The sequence below is a fragment of the Maylandia zebra genome, linkage group LG19 (genome assembly GCF_041146795.1).
Source record: "Maylandia zebra isolate NMK-2024a linkage group LG19, Mzebra_GT3a, whole genome shotgun sequence".
Classification (NCBI taxonomy): Eukaryota; Metazoa; Chordata; class Actinopteri; order Cichliformes; family Cichlidae; genus Maylandia; species Maylandia zebra.
Genome location: NC_135185.1, coordinates 17849265 through 17863558, shown reverse-complemented (window position 1 = coordinate 17863558; position 14294 = coordinate 17849265). Strand labels below are relative to the sequence as shown.

At 41.6% G+C, this 14294-nt stretch overlaps 1 protein-coding gene across 5 annotated transcripts in view; it reads right to left on the bottom strand.

The window, feature by feature from the left end:
- actn1 (actinin, alpha 1) overlaps positions 1–4169 on the bottom strand; it is a 57065-nt gene extending 52896 nt beyond the window's left edge. For 3 of the 5 annotated variants that reach the window (XM_004539927.6, XM_004539929.4, XM_076877560.1), the window contains exon 1: positions 3763–4168. In XM_004539927.6, the coding sequence (XP_004539984.1) occupies positions 3763–3870 (108 nt within the window). In that variant the 5' untranslated portion in view covers positions 3871–4168. Of the gene's footprint in view, positions 1–3762 lie in introns of all 5 variants that reach the window. The other 2 variants (XM_012921482.4, XM_004539930.5) reach the window with 1 other exon arrangement.
- Between the last annotated feature and the right edge of the window lie 10125 nt (positions 4170–14294).

Sequence of the window (14294 nt, the reverse complement as noted above, 5' to 3'; positions counted from 1 at the left end):
AACTGTTTCTCTCATAAGGTCACTGACAAAATGACATTTTACTGGCTCAAAATATCATTCATGTACACAAACGATGATAAGCACATGTGAGTTTAATCATATGATTGAGTGCAGTCCTTGGTGGCAGTGGTCATCAGGGCTCAATGACAGGCCGCAGCAAGGAAAACATCACATGACACAGACGGGCAGTTTACTGAAAATGGAAAATAAATGTGACACACTCTTCAGCCTGCTCATGTTTTATGTAGTGAAGAGGAGCAACATTTCAGCACTTGACGCCTTGATCAGTGTGGAGAGCAGAGCTGCCTGGGAGACAGAGACAGAGAGGAAGGTGGGTGGCTGGAGGGTTTTTTTACTCTTTTGACATCCACCGCTTTGTCACCAACGATCTGACACTCTTCTCCTTTTGTTTAAAAAAAAAAAAAAAACAGGGTTTGGAAAGGTGCATCATGGGAACAGAGGAATTTGATGACAGGAAGCATTTTGAGAGGTGGCCAGAGCTGACATTACACATCCTATTATGCAATGTAGCAAACAGCTGCCAGTGTGGAACAAAACACTCATCTCTTAAAGGTTTTCTTACTAGAAGTAAAACGTCACACCGTCATTCATGTGTTGAGTCAGTTTCCTGAGTGATGAAACTTGATGTTTTTTAGGACACGAGCAGCCAACAGACTTGCTTATATACAGAACTAAAATATCCATGTATGGTGAAGGAAATCACTCAGCACATCGCCACATGGGAAAATCTTTGAAATTTTTACTTCAGTTATTGAAATTATTGCTTATCAAATTAATCGTGCTACTTCTTCCAGAAGAGGTTGAGTGACTGTACGTGGATGTTGGTCAGGGTGCCGAATTGGGAAGTCTGCTGCCTGTGACAGCCACGCCCAGTGCTGATTGATCACAGTGGTGACTGATTCGCTTTACAGACACTTCCCACATATGCATCACACAGACAGGCAAGCCTCTGCAAAGCCTTCCTGGCCACATAGCACATGAACTCTCTGACATCACAATTCAGAGAAATCTATTGATCAGCACGCTGATTCTGCTGCCGGCAGTCATCACAAATTAAAGAGACACACCACTTTTCTGCTCTTTGCCTCAGAGAACAGGTATGCTCTGCGTCTGTCTCCACTTTATTGGCGAAGGTGAACAAATCGTGAGATCAGAGACTCTGATCTGTGACCTGGCTTGTAGAGTCTGGCCAGGGGAATGTGGGTGTGGGTTGGGAACACAGAGTTTAGGGGTGTGTGAGATGGGAAGTAGGAGGCGGGAGGTTTACAGGCAGATCTGGTGGAACGTGCTGCAGCTCATACCCTTATAAGGACAAACCTGGACAAATTAGCTAGAGCAGTTAACACCTGAACTCCACCTTCCAGCTACAGAAAAACAAAATGACCAAAAATTAAAATGACCAAAAATTAAAGGAGCGCGACGATAAAGTTCACTCAGAGTGATCACTAAGGAATGTATCATGTGATAAAGGTGACAATATGTGAGCTTCATGTAACCTTTGGCAGAGGGCAGCAGACACCTGGGTATGCAAAGACATTAGGATTTCAAGATTAGAAGATATCTTTGTGCGTGGGAGTCAGGTTAAGACTTGTATCGGACTCCAAATATTTTAAGCACTCTCAGACACGCCAGGCTTTTGTGTGTGTGTTAGTGAATTGCAAAAGAGCCTGGAAAAAAGCCCTCACCTGTGTAATGTGCTCTTTTTTTGTACTTTTGCACTGTTAAAAAGTTTAAAAGACACTTGAACAGTAAAGAGACACCCAGCATGGACACATATGGCCACTTGGACCCAAAGAGAATTAATTTGGTTGTAAATTTTTATCCACCTAATTATCACATCTTGGTGGTCTGTATCAGTATCCAAACAACAGTGAGTTTAGATAACTCCAGTTATATTCTACAACAGCAAAAACCTTCAAATAATCAGCTATCGTTTCATTTTATGTTTAAGTACAGTGACCAACATCTTAGATGTTGAAGCACTTAAACACTAAGATCAGAATAAAGAAAGTTATGAGGGAGAGACTGAAAGGCTTCCTGGTTATCTGTACATCAGCAGTAGAGCTGATTGCTGAAGCTTGGGAGGAATTTTTCAGTGCTGCGTGTGCACGCGTGTGACAGTTATCCATGACCTCCTTGGGGCAAAGGACAGAGGTGCAGGCCTGCAGAGGAAGGTGGGGGCTGCTGTGATCCCTCTCAGTCTGCAATTGTGTCTGGTCAGACCTCAACATAACCCATCATCAGTGCTCTATCAGACAAGGGGAAGTTTACATGAATAAATATCCTTGCTCTCTGCTGGATGATTAGATCAATGAGGGCCATGCAGGCACAGGAATGTGCAGGTTCTCACAGGCAAGTGTTTCACCACAAATTCTGACTTGTTTGCGATATGGGCAGAACAAAACAGCCAGGTGAAACTTGCCCGTTTGTTGCATGATGACCTTTATATACCAAAAGCCCCTAAAGGAGCACCAGCAGGAGACAATTACCTACTGATGTCCGAAGCACTTCGGTCTACTGTTCACACCTGACATCAACCCCGCATACCTTTCCTTTACTTCCCCTTTATCTGCTCTCGACCGGTAGCAGCCTGCCGATGACATAATCCAGGAAACCAGAAGCCGAGAGCTTCGTAGAGCAAGAAAGAAACTCGGGGAGAAGTTTTCCAACAGCAGCGAGAGGGGCCGATTATTACCATTTTTGGGCACGCTTGCTCCCATCCAAGCCCAGCCCAAACCAAACCACAGCTTACTCAGATTCCACAGCGTTTTTCTTCCCCCTTTTTCAAAGCAGAGGACAAGTATGGGGAACAGGGAGGGGAAAAGTAGCACCCATTCTCGAAACAGACCATTCATATTCCATTTGGAAAACGAGCAGCAGCTGGGAGACGCGTGTAGAAGATCCGGACTTGTTAAGACGTCTTAAAGCTCTTTATTGAAAATATAAACCGTGTGCAGTTCGGGTTACAGCGCTCATAATCACTCAAAGGGGAAGAAAAGTAGTGTCAGAAGTCAAATGGCTAACTTTCTATCACTGGTAATAACACCGCAAACAACTTCCTAACTAGAAACAAGTACTCCTTTGTTAGTGGCGCTAGAAAATACGTAGAATCCGCGCGTAAAATGGCTAAATAAAGGGGAGTCGGAGGGAATTATGGTGAGTTTACCCCCCTTCTCACACAAATACACTCCATCCCCGGGTTGTTAATCATGGCCTAATCCACGTCGCATCATAAGCCAGATGACAGGAGGGGCCAGGTACACACCATATGCAGTCAAGCGCATGGCTGACATCTGTTGCGCTGAAAAAGTGGCCGTCCCGTCCGCCTTCTAATTGTCCCTCCTCATACGCTTTCCCTCCTGCTTCACGTAAAGTGCTGTTCCTACACACGGTCGCTATACGTCTACAGCTCTGCGGGATATCCGCAAGTCTCTCCGAGATCTGTAGACGAGAAAAGTTTTGGAGCCGTATTTAAAAGTACCCAAAGAAGCCGTACAGGTGATTTTGGCCGCGATAATGAGCCTGATAATTAAAGCAAGCCACTGCCAGCTGGTTTTTGGGGCTGCCGTTGGTTGTCTGCTGGCTCCACTAACGGATCGATCTGGAGCCAAAGTCGCCAAGTGCACATCCAAGCGGATGTGTGGCGATAATATTAATGAGCTGTGTTATTAGAGCCTAATTATTATCACAGGCAACAATCCCACTTCCGCACGGGAGACAGAAGGAAGTCAAAGCCCTTACCTTTCTCTGCTGCTTCTCCCATGCAGGATCCAAGAGGAGATCCCGATCCCAGTCATCTTCTTGTTGCATATAGTAATTTTCTTCATCATAGTGTTCCATATTATACATGTATATATAAAGCTTTATATATAGACGCTCTCTGCTTGTCTCGTAAGTCCTCCGGTCCTCGGCGAGGTGATGTTTTTTTACAGCAGCTCAGTCTACTCTCCTCCACGCATTCAAGACGGTGTGTGGATGAAATTAACGGTCCACCCCCGGCTTCCCTCTCTCGCTCTCTTTTTCTCTCTCTCCCTCCAACTCTGCCTCTTTTCTTCTTCTTCTATCTGCTCTATTTTTTTCCCCAAGCAGGAGCATTCAGCCCTCAGTAGGCAGGTCTAGTATCGAGGAGCGACGGACGCAAAAACTTTGCCTCAGACAAATTGGAATCGATAGCAGACCCAGGAATCCGATTGGACGCCTCTGGGACTCAGAAACCGCCTCCCCGAAGCAGACTGGCTGCTTGGGCTGTCAGTGGTGAGGCTTTATAACCAAGGTTGACTGCCTGGGTCGAGCCAAATATCTTTCGGCCTGTAATCTGACTAAAACAAGTGTACTTTTTTTTTAATTTCAATTGTTTTATTTAAATAATTAGAGGTAATAATCTTTCCGCAAGTCAAAGTATCAAAAAGTAAAATTAAAAGCTGTGCATTCAAAGTGAAGTAGAGGAAAGTAACCTAGAAACAGGGGCGTTTCTAGATATTTTTCTTTTTCAGCGGTGGGGGCTCCCCAGAAAATATTGAAAACAGAAATAAAATTATGGTAGAAAACAGGCATAGTAAACATGATTTTCGTGCTCATGTGCAGCCCTGTTTCCTGTTTCAGACTTCTTATGTGAAGAGTGGAGCTTCACAAGAAGGCATGTTGGATAATTGTTCTGCTAGGGAGAATTTAATGCATTTAAACTTTAAATGCATTAATGCAAGTAAAACCTATAATCCTACTTCAGTAGCTTAATAATGCACAGGTTGTATAATCCAAATATATTCCCAATATTTAATGCACGTATTATGTCCAGTAACACTTTTCAAAATGATATTATTGGATTATGATAACAGATTCATTGATGCATGTATCTCTTTAATGTTCCAGCTGTTGATGATTTTAATCACTTATTTATTGTTCTGTAGCTTGATCTACAATAAGGCAATTAATCTGCAAAAACACTAACTAACAAGACCTTTAAAATAATGCAATGCGGTAAAAGCAGAAAGTAGCATAATATGGAAAAACCACGTGTCTAAGTAACAGTACTCCAGTCCAGTAGCTTTGGTGGATGGGGCACCAGGGGACCAGTCATATTTTGGTAGGTTGTTTTGCAGAGTGCATTGCAGTTATACCAAATGCCACACTTTGAATTTAAAAGGCTATATAGGTATTAAAAGTAAAGTAGTCCCCTCATTATGCAGAATATCATGTACTGGTACTGCTTTAAATGTTTTCATTATTGTTCAGGCAGTAACACATAAGCAGGATATCTTTAAAAATATTTACTACATTTATATTTTAAGCAAACTGGAATTATTTGTGTGACTGTAAAGCAAACATAAAGGAGTGGTTTCAAAGAGGGCTGCATTCATGTTGTGGTGTTGTGTTAAAAATTTCGGTCACTATTGAGATGCTTTCCAACAGTTTTGATATTATCCAGCAGGAACGAAGCTCCTCTTTCAATCTGTTTAGTCATAAGTTGGGATCCAATGACATGAACCAACTCCAACTAAAGTTTGGAGAAAATATTTGACATCCAAGAGGAGGTCATAAGATCGTACAGTCGCTTAAAAATGAAAAGAAGCACAATCCAAGAGAGATCATGCATAAATAATAAAATCATTGCCAAAACTGATGCCTGTTCACACATCACACTTGGCAAATGCAAAGAATGATGCAAAGTGTGGATGAATGAAACCAGTCTGACACTCCATGCAAACGTGTTGTAAATTAGTGAGTGTGGACAAAGAAAAAAATGGTCCTACTAAACAGGGACAATTCTGTGGCTCAGAAACACTTCAGAAATTAGCATCTGTGACACAGTTCACTTAGCCATCCACAACTGAGAGTTAAAGTTAAAGAAAGTTGATTTTAGTGACTTTGAATCTGGTATGGTTATTGGACCGAGCTGAGCTCACTGCATTCAAATGGCCTTCACAGTCACCAGATCTCAATCCAACAGATCACCTTTGGGAAGTGGCGGAACAGAAACTTCTCATCATGGATGTGCAGCTTACAAATCTGGAGCAACTGTGTGATGCTATCATGTTAACCAAAATTAGAAAGGTGCAGAATGTTTTCTGCACCTTTGTAATTCTATGCCACAAAGAATTAAGTCCATTCTTAAGTCCAACCTGGTATGAGCAAGGTTGGATAACAATGAGATGTAAAAACAACAAAATTAAATCCAACATCATGCTATAAAAATAATAGATTATTGGACAAGGTGGGTAAGGGGGTTCCTTTTGTCTGAGCCCCAGTGCTGCTAATCTCATAATCCATCTATTTACTACAGTATGAGAGCTGTGAGTAGAAAGATGAGTCACCACAAAGCTCCTGCAAACATGTGAAGAGATGGCCAAGTCTGTCTGCCTTGTAAGGTAAAACCGGCTATATCTTTCTCTGTCTCTCTCTCTCTCACACACACACACACACACACGCACACACACACACACAGAGGCATACACAATGCAGGAAAGCGGGATAGACCTGACAGTCTGGAGAAAGTGGAGCTCTTCCATATATGGACAACCTTCCAGTGGTAAGTGTTTGGAAAAGTGATGTCACAGTCAGAGAGCAGGCTGCCAGCTCACTGCCTGCAGTCCCCAGCCAAAAGGAAGCTGCCTGCCACTGCTCTGCACCTACAAAGGAGCAGAAAGAGGCATGCAGCAGCAGCTCTGTGGCTCAAAGATGGAGGCAGTTGGCTGCAGCTTTTACTAAAGAGTTTGGACTCATACACACTCCCATTAGCTAATTAGCCTACAGCCATTTGAAGAGCAAAGCAATTCATTACATTTACTTTTAATATAATTCCAGAAACAGCTGGCTAAAAGGTGAAACAGTGGTTATTATCTATGTGAACTAACTCTGTTTGATAAGTCATTTGCAGACTAATGATTTAATTAAGAAAGCAGAGCCTGCAGCCACACCGTTTGCATCTTCAGGTCTTGAAGCTAACAGTTATATGCTATCCAATGTTAGTAAGCTGATACTTTATATTTAGCATGCCTGTGTAGGTTCTCAAAGTCAGGGCTAAAATTCAAAGCAACTGGACTTCTTCCCCCACTCCTAAATTTTGGATCACATGAGCCAAGATCTAAATCTTGGGGCATTCAATTTGAATTTAGAAATCCGAAATACCAAGTTCCCAATCAGAATTTTCAACTGGAAACCCCTCCCACTTGAGTTGGAGTTCCAACTCCAAAAGTCAGAGTAATGCTACCCCACCCCAGACTCCACAACCCAAGATGACAGCAGTGCACATAAACAGCAGTAAAATTCTACAAAGTCTGTACTGCTACTGTTGTATATTACTCACAACACAGACCAGCTGCTATCCATGAGTGTGCTGAAGCACAAACAAGTGTTACACCATATTGTTAGTGAGCATGGCTCTAGTGGTGCAGTGGTTAACATGTTCATTTAGCAATCAAAAAGGCATCTACTTCAGTTTCACCCAGAGATGAAAATTCTCTTTAGGGTTGTGTCTGGAAGGGCATCTGGTGTAAAAAGCTACCTTTGTGGAAAGGAAGGAGCTGAAAGTAGCCATCAAGCTGTATTGCTAGTAATGCATAACTGGCTCTGCTTTGCTAAGGAGCAGTCAACGTGCGAATGATGGGGAAAGAGATTTCAAGAGTGCATTATAGGTGGCTGATATTTTGTGTCCTATAGGGCACCACCTCTTTTCAGCGATGGTGTCCTTTCTCCTTTAGGTGCAGATTTAAAGCTCAGTCTTGCTTTGAGGAGCTGTTTCTATGTAAAGGCCCAAACTCTCTTGCACAGCATATGTTTTATTGTTTAGCTTGTTTGTGTATTTTGTCCTTGGGATGAACCAGATTTTGTCCGAGGCTGTTGCTGGGTCTGAAGCACGCCGAATGTGATGTTTGGACAAAATTTTGAGTTTTTCCGACAAACCTGCCACATAAAGAACGCCAGTGTTGTTCCTCCTGCTGTTCTGCTTCTCCCTGGTTAATATCTTTTCCAAGGCCAAGTTTAATAACCACATATTTTAAGTGCTCTCTTAATGTGCTGTGTGTCCCTTTTCTGTCCCTCGTGCCTAAGAGGAAACACTCTCTGCTCAGCAGTGCGAGGTCATGATAACCAAGTTTTTGTTCCAGTGGGCGGTGGGAGTCCGAGAGTTTTTATATCTGAAGAAGTCTCTCAGATAAGACGTGAACTAAAAAAAGGAACTCTGGTTGCTTTCAATTAAAGGATCAGAACACACAATGCAGCCAAAATGATGGGAAAGTATATTTTGACCCTGAAGGGAAGTTGAGATTACTTATGACAAGCTTCTCAGTCTCTTTCCAGTTTTATGATGTCCTCCTCTTGTAACATGAACAAGCTTTCCAAACTTTGAGAATGATAGTGAAATCAGCTAAAGTGTGAAAAAAATCCTACCTGGAAAAAAAAAAAAAGAGCATTTAAGAGGACATTTGTTATTAATGGATGCTGCTGCTATCAAATTCATGGAAAAAAGAAAGTAGACATTCTTTAAATTCTATGATTTCACATTTCTCAACGTAATAAAACAAATCATCTTGTCCTTAGCAGGTTTTATAATAGATAAATACAGCCTCGCTGTGTCAATCAAATAAACTTCCTCAGAGAGTGTGAGCTCCTCTATAAAACAGAGATGTTTTGGCAGCTTTCTAGTCTGGAGCATCCAGATATGTGTTGTTCTCAAGGTCTTTCCAAACAACTTGAAGTCCACCATTCCACAGCGAAAAAGAATATAAACAAGTGGAAAACATTCAAGACGGTTACCAGTCTTCACAGGAGTAGATGTCCCAATTTCACCCCAAGGTCAGACTATGCAACACTGCAAAAAAAACAAAAAAACAAACAAACAAAAACAAAAAAAAAATCCAATCCAAGAGCTACATCTCAGACTCCCCAGGCCTAAGTCAGCATGTTAAATGCTAAACTCCACAAAAGCACAATTAGAAAAAGACTGAACAAGTATGGCTTGTTTGGACAGGATTACCAAGAGAAAGTGTCATCTGTCTAAAAAGAACTGCTTAGATTTGCAAAGCTGCAAGGGATGAAACCACAATACCGCTGCAACAAAATTTTAGACAGATGTGACTGATTTCTGTCCATAATGCACATCACCATGTTTAGTGAAAACCAAAAACATAGCATATTAGCACAAACACCTCAAACCAACTGTCAGCACGGCAGTGGTGGTGTGACGATTTGGGCTTTTTTTGCAGTCACATGACCCGGGCACCTTGAAGTCATCGACTTGACCATGAACTCCGCTATAGAGGAGAGAGTTTGTCTGGCAGCTATAGCTTGGCTGAAATTGGGTCATGCAACACGACAATGATCTCAAGTACAGCACTAAAGAAAAAAATGAAGGCGCTGCAATGGCCAGTCAAAGTCCAAACCTCAACATGATTAAAATGCTGTGGTGGGACCTTAAAAGTGCTGTGTATAAACAGATGCCTGCAAACCTCAATGAACTGAATCCCATTGAAAAGAAGCCAAAATTCCTCGAGAGTGACGTGAGAGACTGACAAAGTCTGCTGAAGGTGGTTTTACCAGCTGTGGCATTATGGGGTGTACTTTTCACACTCTGTTGCAGTATTTTGACTTAACTTTTCTTTGATAAATAATAACATCCAATATGCCGTATAGTGTTGTCCATCTAAAGTTGGATTTAAATCATTTTAGAATCTGGTAAGGACGAGACAATTTTTATTATGACCTGAAACCTTAGACTTGAAAGAGGGAGTATTTTATTTTATTCTCCAAAAATCAGGACACTTTAAGTTGTTGAGCCATTTCAAACTAGTGAACTGACCAACATTGTGATCTCTACAGCTATACTGCTAGCAGGGCTAATAAGGTTTCTATTTTTATGCTTTAAAATACAGCCAAAACTAATAGAAGTCCACCCCAGAGAGCAGCAACAGGAGCTCTAATTGGCCGTCTGACAAAAGAGGCTCGTCCTCTCAGTGCTGCAAATGATGGCTTATTAAACGCATCAGTTAACCCATTTTAATTAACCGCTGAAATATGTATAATTACTCTGGTGGCACACTCCACGCCACACAGTTTGGGTGGGCAGACAAGGGGAATTTCTGTGCGGTCCGACTGCTTGACGTCAACATTCAGCAGAATCCCAGAATATCTTCTGAAGAGTTAGTGGTGCAAAGACGCTCGGGCCTGCTTTCTGAGGCACACGGGTCATGTGAAGAGCTGGTGCGTTTGGCTCAGTCTGGTCTCTGGCAAGTTCCCAAGGTATTCCAGTCATGTCGGGAGGGGAATTCTTAAATAGCTGTCCTTGCTGTTAAAGCTGAGCCATGTATGGGATACTGCAGCACAACCATGATAATCCTATTGAGTTGTACATGTGTTTGGGTTTGTGGTCAAACATCAGGAGCCAAAACACCATCTGGGATCAAAAGAAACATACTGCAGGAACAGGATAGAGAACAGCACGACTCGGTCCAAAACAAAAGGTTGGTGCTTTTAGCGTACAGATTTGCAGCAACTTGCAGGAGCTGATTTTAACTGAGAGCTCAGGATCAAAAAAACGACATTGGACAAAGCTCCTAAAAACATGGTTTAAAATCTGTACCTCTTAAACAAAGCAGGACCAGTGTCCTTGGATAATTATGCCTGCAATAGGCCAAGTTTTTAGGCAACTTATCTGAATAAATCTAAAAAGGCTTAGCAGCTCAATTAGATTGATGTTATGAATTAGAAAGTTGCCACCTTGAACAGTGGCTAATGCAGTTTGCAGATTTAAACCAGGGGAAAAAGTGTTTATTGCCTGTAATGTCAGACCTACAGAAATCTCATATTTCAAGCATTCAACAGCCTGATTATGCCATTGAGACTGAATTTAGTTGGTTTTAATTGGACTGAGTTTCCAATAAATATATATATGGAGATATTGCTAAATCCTTACTTGATGATGAGAAAGACAAAATATGCAAGATGCATTGAATATTTCTTTTTCAGTCACCTTTCTAAATCAACATGTGTTAATAAACCTCTCTGCATTGAATCACACTTGTTAATCTCTGTTTCTATTCCAAGGCATGTCTTTTATCCTGTTTTCCTTCTCTCACCCCAACTGGTTGCAGCAGATGGCCCCGCCCCTCCCTTAGCTGGGAGGTTTCTTCCTGTTAAAAGGGAGTTTTTCCTTCCCACTATCGCCAAAGTGCTTGCTCATACCGGGTCATATGATTTCTGTATTTTTTCTTTGTATATATTATTGTAGAGTCTACCTTACAATATAAAGCACCTTGAGGCAACTGTTGCTGTGATTTGGCGCAATATAAATAAAATTTAATTGAAAATATAGAAATCCCTCATCAGAAACGACCAAAACTGTCAGAAAAAGATGTTTTGTGTAAGAGCATAACACTCCACAAGGAGGCTAATGGGAAAATTAGATTTTCAAGACTTTTATGTAACTTAAACTGACACCGTGTCTCCTCCCAGGCCAGTACAATACATGTGATTAAACCCATTCCTGCTCCAGTGGAAGTCCTCAAAGGCTTTGGCTCGAGTGGCCCTCTATGAGGGAAGGAAAGGGAACAGAGAGCCAGTTAACCTTCCCTGAACAAATACAGATAAAGAGTTCACAAACAAGTGCAGTTCTCCTCCTAATGTGACCACCCAAGGACACTTGAGTTTTCTGTGACGTGTGTGACCTTTTTCGGGTTTCTTAACTGTCCACATAATTTAGATTGACATCAATGTGTGAAACAGTACAATTAGCTCATAAAACAGGGAAAGCCCCCGTGTGTGCCTGTAGTCTGTAATTAATCATTAAGCCACATGCACCCAGCAGGCGCACGCCTAGCAAAACAGAAACAGCTCCAAAGCATATAATATTGCAACTTGAATACTTGTACGAGGAGAAGCATGGGTTAAACGAGGGTGTCTACTTCCTGCAGATAAGTGACAGCCAGTAGTAAGAAGAAAAGGAAATTATTTTGACAAGAAAGCTGTGCAGGCAGCTGGATAAGCCTGCCCTCAGATTACCACTTCACCACCAGCCCGAGACTGTGATGCCTTGTGTTGTGCTTTCTTTTGTAATCTTTCTCGACAGCTGCCGGTGAGCCCTCTGTTAGTCTGCTTTCGCCTGGCAGAAGAGTCTCATCGTTCAAGCGGAGACAGGATGCCAGTTTCCTCAGAAAATAATGACGTTGCATGCTTCATGGACAATCGCTACACTGTTAGAAGAGCTGAGTGGTAGTCAGAGGGGGCGTGGTGTGGCTATCTGCTGAAAATATTTGGGCATATGCTAAAATAGACTCTCCTTTTTGTCTATTTCTGGCAAAAAAAAGCTCTAAAATCTACCTTAAAGTTCCTGCTCAGCACCAAACATCTGACTAACACAGCTGGGAGCTGCTTTAGACACAGTGAACCAACCAAGTCCATTTTTGGAGATGGTAGAGACCAAAAACAGAGCTACAGGAGTGTGACGAGACCATTTATATGAATGATAATGTTGTTCTGCAATGCTGGATATACAGAACTTTCTCATATCGGGTTAAAAATGTCATGCTTTACCTCCTGGGCTGCTGATTGATGTCTACATTACAGTTTAAAGAACACAAATATAATTTATTGTATGCGAAAAAATCTTGGTGTTTGAAAAACGGACAGTTTCTGTGTATAAAGAATGTGATTGTGGGGACACTGTGTTTAGGGAAAGATTCATTAAGTGGAGCTTAATACAAACAAGAAAATCTCAGGATCTGAGTCCATCTCTTGTCTACCTCATTTTGGTGGCATGTTGCTTGGCACTAAAGGGTACAAGCCAGATGGGTGACAGCTGTGGCAGAAACCACGACCTGTATCAGAAAGACAATCTAATTGTTTCTAAATGTGAATCCTCACAGTAGCCTGAAAGGCAGAAAACCGCATTACTCATCTTCTTCCGAGCATAAAAACATATTGTGGTAATTATCCAAGTCCATACAAAACTTCCAAAGCCATAATGAGTATCCCACATGGCTGTTTTAAACTTTCTAATGCTGGTTTCCCGGCTGGTATCTAAGCAGCACGAGGCTTAATGAGCCTACTGCTGTGAAACGATTTCAAAACTATTTCAAAAGACGATACAGGAACAAAAACAAATTGCCTATTAATTGCAGTACAGCTTTTTCAAAGTATCTTGATCATGTCCATGACTGAGCTGGCATTTTAGGTCTTGTAAATAATAAAAAAGGTCTAATTACTCAAATTATATATACCTGATATGGCTGTTTATATATAGCCAGATCCCTAGAAATCTGCATTTCTGATGTTTTTGGGGGGGGTGGGGATTATGCTCCAATGGAAGCTATTGATGTAAAACTTACCATTTATGAAACACTACTGCCTTTAATGACTACTTTTATTACTTTTCCCCAAATCTTTCTGTTAGCACAGAGTTTGTCAAAATGTTGACCAGCTGGGAAAGCAACCTTTTAAATATACTCAAAGGTAGACATGGCCAAAGTACAATAAATTGTCAATGATCAGTCATACAATAAAGTGTAAAGGTAAGCAACAAACAAGCTATTCTGAAGCTTTTGATTGGTCAATGTGTTGTACGCGGATAGTGGGAACAGCAGAGAAGATCATCGGGGTCTCTCTCCCCTCTATTGAGGACATCTACACCACATGATGCATTCGCAAAGCCACCAGCATTGTGGCTGATCGGACACACCCCTCTCACACACTCTTCACACTCCTGCCATCTGGAAAAAGGTACCGAAGCATTCGGGCACACACATCCAGACTGTGCAACAGCTTTTTTCCACAAGCCATCCGTCTCCTCAGCAAAAAGGGACTGACTGATAAACACGCACACATACACACATACACACACAAACATTATCACTCAGCTTAACTCAACTACCTCAAAACATTGAGACTGGACTGACTAATCAACACAAGCGCAAACATACTGACCTACACCACCAAACCATCGTACACACCAACCTGTAAATGCTCTTTTGCACAATATTATTACTGGACTTTCTGCACTAACTTCTGCACTTCCTAATTTTTGCTGCTACACTAAGGAATGTTTACTGTTCCTCCACTACCTCAATTCATCATCACAAAACCTTATTATTATGTTACGTTGTGTTTTTTTGTTTTTTTTGTCACACTGTCACTTGCTGCTCTTGTTTGCACATTTGCACGTGCACTTTGTTGTCTGCTGTCTGATAACAAAAAAAAAGTCTTCCTTAGATAGTTAGATAGTTTTTTGTTAATTTATGTTGTAATTTATGTTAGGTCAGTCTGTCTTGTCTCTGCTAGCCAGCTAA